Source organism: Nansenia antarctica (genome assembly GCF_963989245.1).
Source record: "Nansenia antarctica genome assembly, chromosome: 8".
Taxonomy (NCBI): Eukaryota; Metazoa; Chordata; class Actinopteri; order Argentiniformes; family Microstomatidae; genus Nansenia; species Nansenia antarctica.
The window spans coordinates 41,524,045-41,543,150 of NC_137678.1; the positions used below are offsets into that span (position 1 = coordinate 41,524,045).

General features: G+C 45.9%; 2 protein-coding genes across 2 annotated transcripts; one reads left to right on the forward strand and one right to left on the reverse strand.

The window, feature by feature from the left end:
- Positions 1–636: 636 nt before the first annotated feature.
- Positions 637–7,939, forward strand: LOC308164215 (hyaluronidase PH-20-like; the record flags this gene model as incomplete). The annotated part of the gene is made up of 8 exons (XM_080538357.1): positions 637–681; positions 2,976–3,074; positions 3,508–3,674; positions 3,949–4,117; positions 4,596–4,814; positions 5,595–5,753; positions 6,553–6,642; positions 7,514–7,939. 8 exons carry the CDS (start codon positions 637–639, stop codon positions 7,937–7,939), a joined length of 1,374 nt encoding a protein of 457 aa, XP_080394483.1.
- Positions 7,940–12,577: 4,638 nt separating this feature from the next.
- tmem229a (transmembrane protein 229A) lies at positions 12,578–13,657 on the reverse strand (the record flags this gene model as incomplete). Its single annotated transcript, XM_080538359.1, has 1 exon — positions 12,578–13,657. The coding sequence occupies one exon, from the start codon at positions 13,655–13,657 to the stop codon at positions 12,578–12,580; it is 1,080 nt and encodes a 359-aa protein (XP_080394485.1).
- Positions 13,658–19,106: the final 5,449 nt, after the last annotated feature.

Genomic DNA, 19,106 nt, shown 5'->3' on the forward strand with positions numbered 1-19,106 from the left:
CTTGTCAGTCATTTAAATCAAGTCATTGAGTCTTTTCAGGCCCCTTTTGAGTCCAAGCCCAGGCCTTAACCCCTCCCCATCCCACAGCTCAGCTCTTTCAAAACCAGCCCAATATAACCCAGTATTAGTCCTAGTCCCCAGCCCAGCCCATCCCCAGCCCACAGCCCAGTCCAAACACAGTTGAACCAAGCCAAGGCCTCAACCCCAGCCCGACCTGGTCTGCTAGCCTAGCGAAGGTTAAAGCAGTGCACGCTCGACAACCTCACACCCAGGTGTGCCTTCCTCAAACTTGGCACGCCGTGATCATAACAAGCCATTCGCCATAGTCAAGCAACGCGGTGGTAGGTGCATCCTTGCCCTCTCCTCTCCTGTCTGTGTGTGTGTGTGTGTGTGTGTGTGTGTGTGTATGTAAGAGAGAGAGACCAGAGAGTTGATTTGCAGGGTGTTCTCACTCAACTCTTCGCCAGAGCGAAAGCCAGAGCTTCCTCCGGTCTCCGGTCCAGAAAGTCGTCACTTCAAGGCGCTGCGGTGGAGCACTGACGAGAAGGGATGTCCAGGTACCGTGTTCTTTTACCTTGTCGTTAGGTTCTGTGGGTGAGGGTTGGTTGGCAGGACGGGGAAGGAAGGGATTGTGGGATGATTGTGGCCGCCGCCGCCACCACGGCCCTCGTGGCCATCTTTGTGGCTGGCACTTAGCGTAGTTGCCATCGCCAGCACTTTGACAGAGCGTTGCCACAACCTTGTCAACTAGCCTCTCATAGATTCTCATATTGTTAACTGTCATTCAAAGACCAGACACAGATTTAAATAGTGTGTGTGTGTGTGTGTGTGTGTGTGTGTGTGTGTGTGTGTGTGTGTGTGTGTGTGTGTGTGTGGAAGGATACACAGTAGTGATTTGGTGAAACTAGACAGAATCGCTTCTTGAAGAAATACATGTGTGAAAAGTAAATGTCACAAACATCTAGATGTCCCTAAGACCGTCATATGGATATTGATTGTAGTCATTTGTGCATTTCAGGTGGATCCGAAGTGATATAAAGAGCTTACCTCGATCAATTCTCTTCATCGATATCACATTTTTTTCACAACTTTGCATGCTATACGATGCCACAATTTTTTTTCCGAGACGGTAAACACGGCCTAAGTCACATCCAGTTTTCTCCAACTGGAGAATGTGTCATGTCCGGTTTCAACGCCGAATTTCCATACCATTGGTCGGCCAACCCAAAAAAATCCCCCCCCAAAAAAGAAATCTGATACATGAGAAAGGTCAAAGGTCAAAGATGGTGCCAAAATATCTCCAAATGGCCTAAACATATAGGTGTCCGCCTAAACATACCTGTACTAAAACAGGTACAAAGTTGCATTTGCTCACATTACTAGCATCAACTAGCAAGTACTAATAAGACCCTGGAGTACTGATTCCTAGATGATTTGGGCTTGGTCATCAGGTTTCCAAGGTGATATTCACTGTAAAAGCTGTTGTTTTTTTAGGCGGAGACTGAATTTGAGATGTTTTATAATGTTCTTGCTCTATTTACTCTGACACAGTAACATAGATTTTGATTCTGACACTTCTACAGCCACCCCACAGGTGTTAGCTTTCATTTGATAACAAGATCATTATGAAGGCCCTTGTGATTGTGGAGATATTCTATATTCACTGTGTGTCACTTATTTCGAGCAGAAAACCATAAAAATGAGGTGGATAAGATCTGGTTAACAGTGTTTTATATGTGCAGCACAGTCCATAGCTTTTATTGCTAAACTCTAGTTGTAATACTGATGGAGGTGCGATGTGTGTTTCTCCTCCCCCAGGGGAAAGAATGGATTGGTACATCCAGAAGAGCAGAGGCTGTGTGCTGCTGCTTCCAACCCTCACCCTCTCTCTCCTGCCCACTCTTGCCCTCTGTCTCCTGTGTACCCTCACCTCCACCTCCCCCTCCACCTCCACCCCTCCCTTCCACAACTCCACCATCACTCCACTACCCTACACCACCACCACTCCCTTCTCCCTCACTACCACTTCTCCACTCCAAAAAACGTCCTCCCTACCCCTGCCCAAAAGCACCTTGTCTCCTCTCCGCAAAACCTCCTCACCTCCTCTCCCCAAAACCTCCTCACCTCCTCTCCCCAAAACCTCCTCACCTCCTCTCCCCAAAACCTCCTCCTCTCCTCTCCCCAAAACCTACTCACCTCCTCTCCCCAAAACCTCCTCACCTCCTCTCCCCAAAACCTCCCCGCCTCCTCTCCCCAAAAGCTCCTCACCTCCTCTCCGCAAAACCTCCTCACCTCCTCTCCCCAACACCTCCTCATCTCCTCTCCCCAAAACCTCCTCCTCTCCTCTCCCCAAAACCTACTCACCTCCTCTCCCCAAAACCTCCTCACCTCCTCTCCCCAACACCTCCTCACCTCCTCTCCCCAAAACCTCCTCACCTCCTCTCCCCAAAACCTCCTCACCTCCTCTCCCCAAAACCTCCGCGCCTCCTCTCCCCAAAACCTCCTCACCTCCTCTCCCCAAGACCTCCTCACCTCCTCTCCCCAAAACCTCCTCACCTCCTCTCCCCAAAACCTCCGCGCCTCCTCTCCGCAAAACCTCCTCACCTCCTCTCCCCAAAACCTCCTCACCTCCTCTCCCCAAAACCTCCTCACCTCCTCTCCCCAAAACCTCCTCACCTCCTCTCCCCAAGACCTCCTCACTTCCTCTCCCCAACACCTCCTCACCTCCTCTCCCCAAAACCTCCTCACCTCCTCTCCCCAAAACCTCTTTGTCTCCTCTACCGAAAACCTCACCCTCTCCTCTTCCGACAACCAAGCCTTCTCCACCTCCATCAACCTCACCCACAGCGCTCCCATCAACCTCAACCCCACCGCTTCCAATAACAACCCCCCCCACGCCCCTGTCAAAAACACCTCCCCCAAAACCCTCCCCCCCTCCTCTCCCCCACACCTCCCCCCCATTGTTTGACCGCCAGCCCTTCATCGTCAGTTGGAACATCCCGGACCTGGTGTGCAATAAGTACAACGTCTCACTAGACACCTCGCCCTTCAAAGGTGTGGCCACACCTGCCAAGGTAAGAAGAACTAATATTGACATAGAATGTATGTGTGTGTGTGTGTGTGTGTGTGTGTGTGTGTGTATGTGTGTGTGTGTGTGTGCGTGTGTGTGTGCGTGTGTGTGTGTGTGGGTGCGCCGCACGCGCGTCAGAGAGAATTAGGTCATGCCAACGAATATTCAAAATGGAGGCAGCATGACCAGTGCAAAAGGTCACCGCTCGCCACTGGTACAGTCATAGGGCCCACTACCAGGTCCCGCCCCTCCTGCAATGAACCATTAGCTCTGCCCCTGGTTCCCAAAGATGATTAAATGGTGTAACACACAAGACATTGTTATCCCTAAGGGAACTGAAACAACCGTGTCTTATGGAATCTCACCAACCGATGTTGAGCCTGAGAAAAGGCCATATCCGTTTGTTGTCATGACTCACTTCCTCCCCTCCTGCCAAGGTGCCTGGTCAGTTCCTGTCTCTGTTCTACACCGACCGCCTGGGCCTGTACCCCTACGTGGACATGGTTGCCAAGCAACACTTCTACGGTGGCATCCCCCAGAAGGCCAACCTGAGGGCCAGCCTGGCCAAGGCACGTGCGGACATCATTCACTACATCCCCTCCAGGTACAACATGCCCTTTATGCACAGACCTGGCATCAGCTTGCCCTCACTGAATGCTAACCCTAAACATTAGGTCCTGGACACACTAGTTTGTTATACTCATAAATTACGGATTGAACTAATGGTTTCTGTATGGATCATGGATAGATAATGGAGATAACAAGGGCCTGTAGGTGTCAAATTTGAAGGGGTTTTTAGTAGAACTTTTGACCGAACGCTAGATCACTGTCTGGGCTGGACTTCATCCTGCTCTGATACCTTCCCCTGTCCCCTCCAGGACCAGCAGAGGCCTGGCTGTGATCGACTGGGAGGAATGGCGCCCTCTGTGGGACAGGAACTGGGGCGCCAAGAGGATCTACAAGAGCCTGTCTGTGGCCCTAGCCCGGCTGAGAGACCGCTCTCTCACACCGCAGCAGGCTGTGGCCAAAGCCAAGCACCAGTTTCAGGTCATTTTCTTTATTTGAAATGGATGACATAATGGGTGAAATAATGACTATACGGTCATGTGCAATAATTCCCTAAAGGGATCCATTTACATGAAGCATCTATCCTATCTTCCTTTCTTATTCCCTTTCTTAAATAACAGACCGCGCTGAGGGTGTGTACTTATGTAGCTGTCATGTGTAATACTGTCTGTTGTTGTCTGTGTTATACGGTGTTGTATGTATATGTATACTGTACAGTGGTGTGAAAATGAATTTCCCCCTGGGGACAATAAATCTAATCTAATCTAATCTAATCTAATCTAATTTCCTTCCTCCCTCCCTCCCTACCCTAATTCCTCCATCTATCTCTCCCTCCCTCCCTCTCTCTCTCTCTCTCTCTCTCTCTCTCTCTCTCCCTTACTATCTTCCTTTCTTCATCCCTCAATCTCTCCATCCCTCCCTCCTTCACCCTTTCACTCTTCCCTTCCCTTCCCCCCAGGCTGCGGCGCGGAGCTACATGGAGGAGACTCTGTCCCTGGGGGTCCGGCTGAGGCCTAACTACCTGTGGGGCTTCTACCTGTTCCCCAACTGTTACAACTATGGCTGGCTGGAACCGGGGTACACAGGGAGGTGCTCCAAGGAGGTGAGGCGGCTGAACGACCGGCTCCTCTGGCTATGGCGGGCCAGCACTGCCCTCTACCCCTCTATCTACCTACAGGTACTACTGGCCCTCTACCCCTCTATCTACCTACAGGTACTACTGGGCTAGCAGTCTGGACGGGACATTCTGGGATCAGAGATTAGTATTATAGTGGTTCCAATGTGTATTACAATACTAAAATGATATTAGGTAATGCCATTTTATGATTTGATATCACCATGCTTAGGGCGACCAGATGTCCCGTTTTTTCTGGGGTCGTCCTGGTTTCAAGCTGGGTGTCCCGAGTCCTGACGAATATCTGTAAAACATTAAAATGTCCCGGTTTTCAACATTCACTAGCAAATTGTCCCGGTTTTCACCACAATTAAAATAATAATAATAATAATAATAATAATAATAATAATAATAATAATAATAATACTGTAATGTTTCCACATAACGAGTTGAAGGCGAAAATCGAATGCATGAATCCAACGGTTTAATAAACCACCAAAACTGCACCAAACAAACAACTGCGTAGAACTGCTTGCAAAGGAACAATTCTCATCAAGGCTCACGGGAGCAGAAAAACACACAGGACAGTGAACATAGTAACAAACGCATAGCCCCCCTCCCCCCTTCCCCCTCCCCCTCCCCTCTCCCCCCTCCCCCTCCCCTGCTCCACCAACCACAAGCACACACAATGACATTCCAACCAACATTCTATGCATTCCTGTGGTTGGCAAAGAGCGGGGTAATTGACAGGCAGACTAGGGGTGCTAAGTGCTGAAATAATTGTCCCCCCATCCTCACCCTAACCATGCTACACCAGTCTACTGTCACCCTCCCTCCCTGCAGGCGTCTCTGGGGAACAGCCGCAGCGCCGCCCTGCTGGTGAGAAACCGCGTCTACGAGGCCCTGAGGGTGGCGGCCCTACCCAGCAGACCAGCCACAGCTCCGGTCTTCGTCTACACGCGGCCGGTCTTCATAGACCAGAACAGACGCTTCCTCAGTCTGGTGAGAGACAGCGGGCGGCTGTGGCGCAAGAGACAGCGGGCGGCTGCGGGCGGCTGTGGCGCAGGAGGTAGAGCCGCCGTCTAATGATCGCAAGGTTGACAGATCGGCGGTTCGAGCCCCGGCTGGCCACATGTCGAAGTGCCAAGACACTGAACCCCAAATTGCTCCCAGTGAGCGGGCCGGCGCCTTGTATGGTAGCTTGCCGCCATTGGTGTGTGAATTGGTGTGTGAATGTGTGTGTGAATGGGTGAATGAGAGGCCGTTGTAAAGCGCTTTGGATAAAGGCGCAGTCCATAAAGTGCAGTCCATTTACCACAGTGAGACCAGGAATGAAACTGTTATTTCACAGTATAATAACAATAACTTTATTTGTATAGCACTTTTCCTGCTAACGTCATTATATAATCATATTTAAATTATTTTGTCTTTTAAAGGCAAAATGTCAAAATGTCCCTTTCTGTCATTATTGATTTCTATGTTGATGTTTATTTAGGATGTATTGTAGGATGTATTATCATGCCAATAACATGTATTGAATTGAATTGAGAGCAGCCGAGGCTTGGTCCTGATAATGCACTCATGGACTAATAAATGCACATAGTAAATCTAGGTGGGGCTGTTTGGATACAGTAGAATCCAAGTTGCTGAAGTATTGAGGCCGACACACCGCTGCAGGGTAAAAATGCTGTGAGGAAGTTTCGTTATTGAGGGGTTTGGTTTCTAGGTGGAAGGCCACACGTAACCCTAACCCTCAGCCTAACCCTCCAGTGTGTGTGTGTGTGTGTGTGTGTGTCTCCAGGGGGACCTGGTCAGCACCATTGGGGAGAGTGCCTCTGTAGGGGCCTCAGGAGCTGTGCTGTGGGGGGCCAGTGCTGACTATGATGACAAGGTAACACAATACCACCACTGACCCCCGGGGGAGGCGTACTGACTGAATACAGTACAGCTACAGAGTAGTGATTAGACTCTACGAGAGGAGGCTACTGCACACTGCCAAGGGTGCACAATGATAGCACAAATATGTTGAAAACAGCAGGGTACTGAAATCCTATTCTCAATACTCAATATTCTCAATACTCTCTAATACTCTCAATACTCAATACTATACATCAACTCTCTTATATAGCACAATGATACAGTGCACAATTCACTACAGCTGCTAAGGAGGATTACTCAGAATCAGAATCACATTCTGAGTAATCCTCAGAATCAGAATTGCTTTTATTACGTCGATGTACGGATACAAGGAGTAAGATTATTGGGTACAGGTTCAAATAAACAACAATCAATAAGAATAAGCATGGTATAGACGACAATCCACAACGGCTGCAGGCCTCAATCTATAATACAGTAGCGTCAGAGCGTCAATAATAGAAGAAGTGATAGCAGCAGAATGCGAATCAGCATATCAACATTGTTAGTGTAAACAACATTACGGAAGTTCAGAGTTCAAGTGAAGTTCAAGTATCAGGTTGTGCAAAAACGCTGTGCAGGTTACAGTGCGATGTGACACACTGTCATACAGCGTGCACTGGTGCACGTGGAGTAGTCTAGAGTTCAGGTAGGTGGTGACCATGTCAGGTAGTCGAACTCTAGACTATGGCCTTATTACTGTTTTACGGCTACATTCTGATGATATGTTATTATGATATTATGATATATTAAAGTCATTTCTTTTATTCCTTCTCTCTCTCTCCCTCCCTCCCTCCCTCTCTCTCTCCCCCCCTCTCCCTCTCTCTCCCTCTCTCTACCCCATCCAGGCCTCTTGCGAGGCTCTCTCCTCTTACCTCACCACCACGCTGAACCCTTACATCGCCAACGTGACGGCGGCCGCCCAGCTGTGCAGCGACTTCCTGTGCCAGGGGAACGGCCGCTGTGTGCGGAAGCACTACGACTCGGACCACTACCTCCACCTCAGCTCGGGTAACTTCCGGGTCCTGCGAGCCCGAGGCAGGTACCTGGCTCTGGGGAGGCCCACCCTGGCCGACCTGAGTTTCTTCTCCAGACGCTTCACCTGCCAGTGCTACGCGGGGCTCACCTGCACCCCCAAGCTGCCCAGGCACCTCTCCAAGGCCCTGGTGTTCCGCCTGAAGCACGGCATGTCCAAGAAAACGAAGGCTCTGAATAAAGTGATCATCGATATGAAGAAATCCAGTAGTATTAAGGAGAAGAACCTTAAATTGTGATTGTTGATCGGCCTTGAGAGGGTCTGCCCGGTTGCCTCGGTGATGGTGTAACCGCCACGCGTGCTGTGACTTGAAGAAAGGATCGCAATGTGTGACATTTGAAGGGCTGCTACACACATAGGACAGCGCGATCCTGTAAGTGCCTTGTTATAGAACCTTGGGTGTCTTCACGGTGCCTTATAAGTTATGTACTAATGGCAATATTAATAAAGCTTAATATACCTTCTGTAATATTACATATGATCATCATATTACATATTATTTTTCTGTCTTTAATGCACTCATCTGTATGCGCTTTGAGATTGTACAAAGGAAAACTTTACAAATACATTATTATTATTATTATTATTATTATTATTATTATTATAATTATTATAATTATATAGCAGTTTGTAAGAATACCAGCAGAAACAAGACACAGCTGTTCAGTGTTCCTAGTGTAGAATGCTTATCTGTGAAAACATTTGTTCCCGTAGACATTTGTATATAATTTGACTATGTAAATAAAACATAATTTACAACACTACATACTATTCTTCACTATCATTGCTTCTCTCTTGCTCTCACTGCAGTGGGTTACACTGTATGTGGATAGTTCCCTGTAGATGATCTACAGTTGATCAAACTCTCAGGTTTTGGGTTAAGGCTAGGGTTAAGTTTAGGATTAAGATAAGGATGTTTTGGAATAAAACTTCAATTACAAACCAGACCTTGGTTTGATCATTATGCTGACTATGGTGCTGGTGGATCTTTCCTCACTATGAAGTCTTCATTAAAACTTGTGGGGAGGTTATTGTTGGACAGAGCCCTACCGAGTAGGGGTGGGCATCGACGATCGATAATTGATCGATAAGGATCTTGGTCGATCACAAAATAAAACATTTGGTCGATCACCGATTTCATCGATTTTTTTTTTTTTTTTTGTGATCGACCAAATGTTTTATTTTGTGATCGACCAAGATCCTTATCGATCAATTATCGATCGTCGATGCCCACCCCTACTACCGAGCGTTAAAGCGGATTACTGTGGGGACATGGTATTTGAGAGTTACACCCTGCTCAGGCTGTAGCAGACTAGAGAATAACCTTGAATTTAAGTGTTGATTCTAGAAGTATAACACAGAAGAGGGAGAACCAGGCGTGGGGAGGGTAGTGTGAAGGCAGAAATCAACCCAGTGTGGGTTTTATTCTAAGTACGAGCATAAGTATACAGTATTTAAAGAGTGCTCTCAAATAGAGGAAGTGTAGAGAGCTAATGAGCGCAGGTGGCATCGTAAAGGCCATCTGTCTCATGGGAGTGTAGCCGGCCTTTCAGATAGAGGGATGTTGTGTTGTTAAGTGCTGCCGGCCTATTACATAGGGGGGTGTTGTGTCTTTAAGCGATATGGGAACACAGCAGGTCCCTAAAGTGGCACACACTGCCACCGTGACGGAGAAAAACGCTGAACCGCCGTCACCTTGACAACTTTCCATGGCTACGCACGGTGACAGGAAACATTCCTGAGTGCGGTGGAAAAACGACATTCGTTTTTTTTTTTTCACAAGGAAATAAAACATGTTCTTGCCCTTTCATGCAGGGTCAATCTTCACAGAGACATTTAGATGCTGAAGAACACATAAAGAGGGAAGAAATAAAGAAGAAATATTGTCTTCTAAGAAGGGCTGAATATATCTTGAAACATTGAGTTGGTTCTTCAATTCAGGAACTTTGGTTGGATTGCTAGGTTGCGGCAGTTGGCTAAACTGTTTCGTGTGAGGGCACTATCAGACTTGTTGGTCTGTTTACTATCTATTCAACCAACCACACTGGTTGACCTTGTTCTACCTCCTGTGGCATGCAGTGTATGGTTTATGGTGATGTTGCACACCATTCCTAGCTGCCTGTGTATAACCAGTCCTATAACAGCTAGAGGTGACAGGGCAGAAAGGATTCAGTCACCATACAGTACATTACATTACAATATCAATCAAAGCAAATGACCATGTACAAGGACAACTTTGGTGAGCCGACGTATCATTCTTTCAGATTTAATAAAGTAATAATCAGGAACATACATATGATATTGTCATCCAGTAATGTACAGTACATCTGCACCAAGACTTCTTTACTGCTCAGCTGTATGTTTCATACTGAAAAATATATCTGGTGAGCCATAAAGAGTATGATGTATATTATCAAAATACAGCTGATTAAAGAGAATACAATTGATTTAAAAGATTTGTTTTAAAAGAGATGCTTACATGAAATGCACACGTCTCTCTTTGTCTCCCCACTTAACATATTTTTGTTCATAGTCTGCAAACAAACAAACAACTAAGAAGTAATTTTTATACCTAAACATGCATCATTAGCTGCCCTATTTGAAGATATCCCATAAGCCTTATATAATCAATTGGATTGATACAGTTGGCCAGAATGATTCCACAATAATCAATAATAAAATATCAATAACTGATCAGATCAATAGATTCTGCATAATCTATCGGCCCATGTATAAATCACTCAACAGCTCTCTCTCTCAAAATGGCTGCCTGTGTTGAACTTTTGTTTGTCTTTTTTTTTTTTGCACATCAAATCATTTTAGCAAACCAAAAGGAGAATAGTGAACATATCAAGTTATGAATCAGCGTTATTGTAAACCACTGTGTCTACCACCACTATATCATGAGGCTAGCTCTTTCATTTAGTCTAATCTGGGTCTCCAAGCAACAGGAGACAATTGTAATTGCAAAAAAATTCAAAGGGCATGATGCATATAAAAAAATACAGTATGTGCTGCATACATTCGAAATCTTGTAAAAAGTAAAATATTATGGCCATAGAGTTTTTCTTGATCATGTGACTTGCAGGAGAAAAACACACCTGTAGTTAATCTGTTAATCCAGAGTATTACAGTAGGAGCTTACTCAATTACCCAACCCTTGAAAAATATCCAGGCACCATAATTCATGAAAAACATGCGAGATAGAGAATCATAAAATCTGTACAACTACGCCTTGATCAAAACAAACATTTGCAACACAAAAAATACATCCCCAAAGTATAGAATCTCAGTTCACGTTGCTAGTGAAATCACAGTGCAGGGTATTCTGATTTGTGTTCCTGGTTTGACCCCTCTGAAACAAACCACAGGAGACTCTAGATTGTGGTGTTAGTGCATACGAGGGAAAACTAAGGGGAGTTTTACCAGCAAAACGATGTTGAATTTCCATTGTTGAATTTACGCTCACATTTAGTTAAGGTTAAGGTCAGGGTTAACGGTTTGGTTAAGGTCACGGTCCTAGTTGGGCTGTAAATGGGACAGAAGTTGGAAATATCCCTTTACACTCTACCCTCTCTGAGAGCCTAGAGATCTAGTAGCCAGGATTACAGAACAGAACAGCCATCTACAAAACATTCTGTCCCTTCCTCCTTCACTCCTGAGCTGAGCTCTACAGAGATCCCTACAGAGATCTCTGGGCTTGCCAGGAGTTTTCCCTGACGACGTGACCCGACCAGGAAAAACCCAGGGCCCTACTGTAGTCATTCCATATCCTTACTCGACGTCTACAGCATGTCAACTTAGGGTGTTGTAAAACATAGACTGCACACACCATAGAGCTCTGCTGCTTTGTAAACACACAAGCCTAAGGCCTGACACCTCCCTTGGTAAAGATAGGAGAGTGTTGTTAGTTGTGCAGATGCTGCATGCAGAGATATGGCTGTTTGACTGTTTGAGTGACACAAAAAGTAGTTTTGTCTAGTTTAGTCAAGCTGCCTAAGGTTGCTCTGAAAGGCACTCCAACATAGTTACGGTTTGGTTCATAAAAGATTCACAGTAAAATGATTTCGGTCAACTTAGACATTAGTTGTTGCTACATATGCTACAGAGCTATTGTAATTCTAATAGTCATGCATTTTTCAAAAGCATAAAAGGTGCGCAATGAAGTGCGTATGTGCATCTGTTCTGTCATGCGAACATGGGTTAAAAGCATGCTTGGCAAAAGGAAAGAAGAGAAAGCTCCTCCCAAACTAAATGCCACCATGCAGATACATGGCTGTATTCACACAGCTCCCAAATCATAAGCAGTGAAATGCAAAGTTTAACATATTCATCTCATAGGCATTTACATCCAATAGGTAAGAAACGGCAGTTGTTTTCAAGTCATCAGATATGTCTACCTGTCTACCTGGGCAGCCTACACACAGATAGAATCACATTAAAGCTGTTGACACAGCTACTTATATTCCACTGGGGGAAATTCCACTTTTTAAAAGTGTGCTTAGTTACACCTTTTATGGTCATAAATGCCCCCTTTATGATTAGTATTCGTCAGCAACAAGGAGTAACTACAAAACATAGGCCTATGTAACTCTTTACAAGAGGCATCCTATTATGAAGTACCATACAGACTTATACAACATTCATAGAACCTTATAGATGTAGTCCTATGGCATGAAGAAACTGTATTCTTGCTGAGGCTGGAATATTCATAATCACAGCTCATTTGATGGGCCTCTTGTGCCTTAGACTAGTCCTTTCCTATAAAGTCTCTTAAATCCGTGACTGCATCTATTTGCGTATGTTTATAGGCTAGCTAAGTGCTTTAATTGCACTTCATAAGAGGGTGCCTCAAATGGAAGTGCTACCAATAAATCTACATCTGCTTCCGCTTGAGCACCGAGCGCCCGTTGACGCCTGATACGCCCTCCTCTCTCCCCTGCTCTCCGGGACCCCCCACCACGACGCGCAGGAGGACATTGGACAGGACGTCCTGGTACAGACTGAGGCAGACCCATCCGGGTAGGTACAGAAGGGTGATCAGACCCATGAAATTGAGAGGATAGTGCGAATAGTCCCACGAACACGCGTCGTACTGGCGCAGAGCCAGGCCCCAGGTGAACTCCCAGACGTAGATGAAGCAGATGTAGACAGGCAGTCTCCTCCACCTTCCCCATCCTCTTCTGAAGTGCAAATGCAGGTAAAGTTTCTCCACCACGAAGCTGCAGCTCCCGTACATGAGGAACGACCACAGGGACGTGTGGCCGCTCAGTGTCCGGTCCGATTTCTCGACGAGGTTGAAGATCGAGGTGAAAACCACCTCGTCCAGTAAGCCTTGCATTCCGAAGAACACGAACCGCACGACGTCGGGCAGCCCGTTCACAGCCCGGGGGGTGCCCCGAGCGGGATCCTCCGCCGGGGTGCGTCCGTCGGGGCAGCGGTACCGGAGACGCGCCAGTCCCTTGTGGAACACTTGAGTGAAATACAGCGCCAGTGTGTATTGCACGGCGAGTTGCGTCGCGGAGACGATTCTGACATGCTCGGTCAGTGTGTTTATATTCCCGATCAAGATCTGCAACCCGATGTACACCGACGGGTAGAAGACGAGGTGAAAAACGATGGGCCGACCTTTAAAACACTTTTTCTGCAAATAGATTTTCTCCAACGCTAAGTGGGTCAGGGAATGCACGACACACAGATAGGGCGAGGAAAAGCCCAGTAGCTTCGGGTCACTGTTATTGAATAACCCTTGTACGGAGGATAGGATAATGTCCAGTGTGACACCGTGCATCCCGTAGAAATAGAGGCGCATCCATTGTGGCAGTTCCGTCATTGGTTCGCAGGCGGCGTCCCCAGCCTCGTTGGACGGGTCCCTCTGCCGGGGTTTCCTCGGTGCTTTTCTACCGGTGTCTCCTACGCGGATCATCCGCGGGCTCTCTCTCCGCCGACTGGACATAGTCACTCTCTCGATCTATTCTCTATTCAACTCACGGTGCATTGTGCATTTTAGCGGGGCGGCTGCTGCGCTGAGAAACAAGGGTAGAATAAATGTGAAGCCCGGCACCTGACAGCGCGACTAATCCGCAGTCAGGACGAGGAGAGGGAGGGGGCGTGATGTGAGAAGGAGCAGCAAGTCGCGTGTGACGCTCCGAAACTTCACGGTGCTGCATCGACGCCCTACTTCTTTCATTAAGGTATAATAATATTGCCACTTCAACAAACCTGTCGCTCGGCATGACGCCTGAGATGTAATAAAAAGTACAGAGTGTGACTGTGTGAATAATTAAAGCCTACATTCCCCAAACTAGGGCCAGCCTGCAGTATGGCTCCCTGTGCAATTACGTACTGTCTACTCTAGCGCATAGACTCAGACAAATTGTGACCTATATATATATAAACCCACTATAGCCCGTCTCTAGAGTTCAGTTTGAAACTGTGCTATGAAGGTTCCGTTTCCAAGGTAACTAAACCATATTTTTTCCACAGCCTTCAGCCTGCTAAAACAAAATTCTCTCACTGGGACCTGCATTACTGTGCGTGCCTGTATTACACCTACTGGGACGTGTTATAAGTATGTAATAAGCACCCACTGGGAACTGATATTACTTAGTTATAAACAGCCACTGGCAAGTAGTGCCAACCTTGCCACAGATGACACATTCCTTTGAGCCACTGTAAATTGGCTGCATCTGTACGTGGGCTGTCAATATCAATGCCAAACATGTTTTAATTTAGTGTTCTTAATAATGTAGCCTACACCTACTGTGGATGCTTGAACCTGCTCTGGCCCGTAGGCAACAACTGTCCTCCCAACCAGCCATGGAGCTCAGCCTCTGCAGAGTGCAGTGTGCCCTGGCCTCCACTGGGTAGTGCTGATGAGACAGCTTGGAATAGATTCAGGCAGATCATACAGTCGATCTGTGCTTATAAGGGCAACTGCACTGCTTGAGTTGGTGTCCTAAGGTGATGCTGTGCTGGTTGACTTCTCCTCCATATCGGCTGTGCACATCATACAGTTGAGATCGGAAAAACAACGTGATATGAGTTTCACTGTGGGTTTCTTGGACAGACAGACAGACAGTTTTGGAGACAATGTGGTTATGATAAGTCAGGCCCTGAACACATGTGTGAGTGTTTGTGTGTTTGTGCGTGCTCTCAGAGGAAAAAGAGGGATATTTGTAGCCAGTCTTGGCGGAAGAGATAACACCCTGCTTCTGCTTAAACAAAACCACACACCACACACAGCAGAAATGTAAACCTGACACAGCAGAACAGTAAACAGGCTCATTTCACTCTGATAGATTCAACAAGTTGGCCTGCTCAGTTTCCAAATGTGTTTGTCATGTTTTTGTCCATGTGTATTCAATTATGTGTATTACACAATTTCATGCTATAAATTACCATGTATTTCAGTATTTTACCACCATGCAGGATCAATAAAGTAAAGCAAAGGGTTTACGATTAAACATATGCCTGCTATTGTGCTTCCCCCAAGCTCTCACAAGACAAGACATGTAAATAACTTTCCATCAAAATGCTGACTTGCCGATTAGCTAATCCAATCTAATCCAAGATAATCCGACGTATGTTTAGTCAATGAAATAGATGCAAAAATGGACAGATAATTGTATCCAATTATTTTGAAAGGCACCTATGGTCTGGTTGAAAAGCAGGTTTAAGTTTAGGTCTGTTTAGGCCTGGAGGGGGCATGTCGTTTGTAAATGTATGGGAGAAATGGGGATTATCTAATGAGAAGATGACGTACACACGTGTATACTAATTGATAAACCCAGTGCTCTCGTTGCAGGGGAAATCTATATTGCAATCTAGATCATCGCTTTCACACCTGTATCTGATTTAACAAGGGAGCAGTTTATGGTCATCACGTTCTGATTTTTGGTTGCAATAGAGCCACTGCATTCTGTGATGTTTTGAGGACGTACATTGATATTACTTTTTGACCAAAGTCTTGTACTTTTATAATAACTACTACTACTACTACTACTACTACTACTACTACTACTACTACTACTACTATTACTATTACTATTACTATTACTATTACTATTACTATTACTACTACTACTACTACTACTACTACTACTACTACTACTACTACTACTACTACTACTACTACTACTACTACTACTACTACTACTACTACTACTACTACTACTAATAATAATAATAATAATAATAATAATAACAACTTCATGTATATAGAACTTTTCGAGGCAGGCTACAAAGCACGTCACCAGGAGAAAACAAACAGGGGGATTAGAAAACTAAAAACAAGGAAGTAACTACATCACTACCCAACTGCATCAGTTTTATACATTCTGATCTGTAGATGGCAGCAGTGTGACATTTCTTTGTTGGCCAGGGTTGGGTCGTCTCCTCTCTGCAGCACTCACTGCACACATCAACTCACTGACACATGAAATCACTTCTGGTTACACTCACATGCTTTATGTATTATGGAATTATAATAAGACATTATTTATGCTGATCCTCATGCAGACATAACTCCATGTGGTTTTGGAATCAAAATATGGGCGAGGCCTGGCTGGCCTTTTTCCATTTCATCACAACAGTAGCCTAGCTATTTTAGTCTGACTCTGAAGATGAGAAAGCATATTGATTTAGTGCTTAATATTGTAAACCTAATCTCATTATCTTAACATTTTCTCAGTCTGAATATCTCTTTAACAGGATAAAGGCATGTGAATGAGAAGATGCTATATTGCTCCGTGATGCCTAACTAATATTTCATATATCCCACAGGATATTGGGCTGCTGAATGCTACATCTGAAATGTAATTTTAGATCCCACTTCCTCCAATTATCCTCTTATTGGTTGGACTAGCCTAGTGCCTAGCATTGTCTCAGAGGGGGTGGGCTGTGTGTGTGTGTATATGTGTGTGTGTGTGTGTGTGTGTGTGTGTGTGTGTGTGCGCTTGTGCGAGTGTGCGTGCGTGTGCGAGTCTGTGTGTCTGTGTGTGTGTGTGTGTGTGTGTGTGTGTGAGTATGCAGAGAGATATTTCTCTCTACACACTTCCTGATAGAGTGTAGAATTCCCGAGTGTGGATCTCCAGTCTTGTTTACAGTTCCTTCCTCATTAGGCATTCTGCTCACCTCCGGGAGCCTCGAGGGCACGGTCACAGAAACACAGCACTCCCACTGACACCCCCTCACCCCCCTCCTCATCCCCCCTCACCCCCTCCTCATCTTCCAACACACCCCTTTTCACCCCTCTTTCACCTTCCTCCTCACCCCCTCACCCTCACCCTCCTCCTCCTCCTCCTTACATCAGACCCTTGCATATTTAATCAGCTCAACGTTATCCCCGTCAGGCAATTACCGTGAGGCCTCTGACCTCTCTGTCTACCCCCAGTTAACTAGCCTGCTGGCCTCTGTCTCCCTCCGTCTAGACAGCTGGGGCAGCATCAGAGGACAGGACCGTATGAGTCTCACCCCGAGGGTTAGTTGCTGGCTCCTGTGTTCTGAATCTCTCAGTGGCTCTGTCGAAAATAGCACCAGATTCACCACATGGAGCCCAAACGATTTCTTCAAAAGGGTTCAACAGGGACAGCCAAAGAACCCTTTCGGAACAATACATTTTTTATACTTTTGGCCAGAGACTTGTGACACAGGCCTAAAATAGTCATTCCCTACACGGGGGGGGGGAAAAGGATGTGCTTTTGAGATACATCCTCAGTGTTTCGTCAGTCCCACTTTATTCTGGGTCGCCTCTGACAGAGGGGCATGGAGGTGAGGCGGATCAGCAGCGTTGCTATGGGATACAAACACCGTACAAGCGTGTGTCATGCTCTGATTGGCTCTCGATGTCATCGGGCTGGGGCCTGTATTAGCCTCGTAGCGATACAGTTCTGGATCATCAACCAAACATCCACCAAGATTTCTCTCACCCCCCTCCCACCCCTCATAAGCTCTGAGGAGATCAAGTCTGTCTGCTGGTGCAGGTGCACATTAGGATGTGTCTCCTTGTTAATATGTGTGGCACCACAGGGTGCCGACACAGCAGATGGTGGGGATGGATGTTAACCCTCAATTTGACCTCTAACCTCTAAGCCCACAGGTTCAAGGAAGATATCGCTTAATAAACTACTTTCCCCATTTCCTCTCATTCTGCCTCCAAGTTGAGCGATCGTGGTTGCTGGACATAGCTAAATAACAAAGGTGGTACTTAAAAACCATCTGGATCGTCAACATGGGAGATATACAGTATATCTAACAATAGTGAACCATCCCTATAACCACAGATCTTGGATCAGATGACCCTACATCAATGTTTTACTTTAACCATAGGGGGAGGACGACAACACCTGACCCTGAAGCAGTAGACTTTTAAAAAACAGCTAAAGACTGTCCTGTTTGGCTAACTGTTTGGCTAACCCCAAAAGCCTGTCTTTCTGTGTCCTGTTGATATTGTTGTACACTTATTGTTTGTTACTTGTTCTTATTTTCACTTGTTTGCCTATTTTAACCTGCTATGACGTTTGCTGTTTTATTGTGTTATTGTATTTGTAAAGCACTTTGTGACCCCTGATCTGGGATAGGTACTATAGAAATACATTTTACTTACTTACTTACTTAGACAGGGGTCAACTTTCACATACAATACAAAACCTTGAGGTGCTGAGATTGAGCCTCTTTACACTGACCCCATACTGGGAAGGTACCAGTAGCACTAGGTCGGATTTAACAGTAAGTTCTATCCCAGCTCAGTTTACACAGACAACAGTTACTGTAAAATCACCAGTAAATTACCAGGAAACTTCTCGGTGTAAACAGAGTTTGAAGAAGCTACAGGTGCGGCTTTATGTCCTTTAGTTAAGTTGTTGATGTTACTCTGACTTGAAAACACAGACGTTGTACTCAACCCATACGCGGTCGTCTCATAATAGAGATGTAACTGTGGATTCTTTTAATAGAGATGGAGATAGAATGGTGCCTCCGCTCTCCCCAGATACAAACACACCCATCCCTTTTTAATGAGCTCCCATGGCAACCTGAGCACAAGGATTCCCGAAAGAAACACACTGACAGTTTTTTTCATGGTTTCTGTTTGATTCTGGTGTGTTTGTATTGTTGAATGGAACAACAACGCGGCAGGGTGAAGGAAAGGCTACGCTCACATACAGAGGGGTTGCTGTCTCTGATCAGTGAAAAAGGTAGCCACAATAGCCACAAGGTAGCCAAAAGGTAGCCACAAGGTAGCTCTTCTGCATGTTTTAAGCATGCAGCCTGTGTGATTTCAGGAACATCGTTTAGTCTCAGTGCAAGCTGGGGATGTGAACACTTCTCTCCCTTGTCACATGTCCATCGTTTTATTGACCTTTAACCTTTTGGATGGAAGTTATGCCTCTCACAGTAGCGTAGGT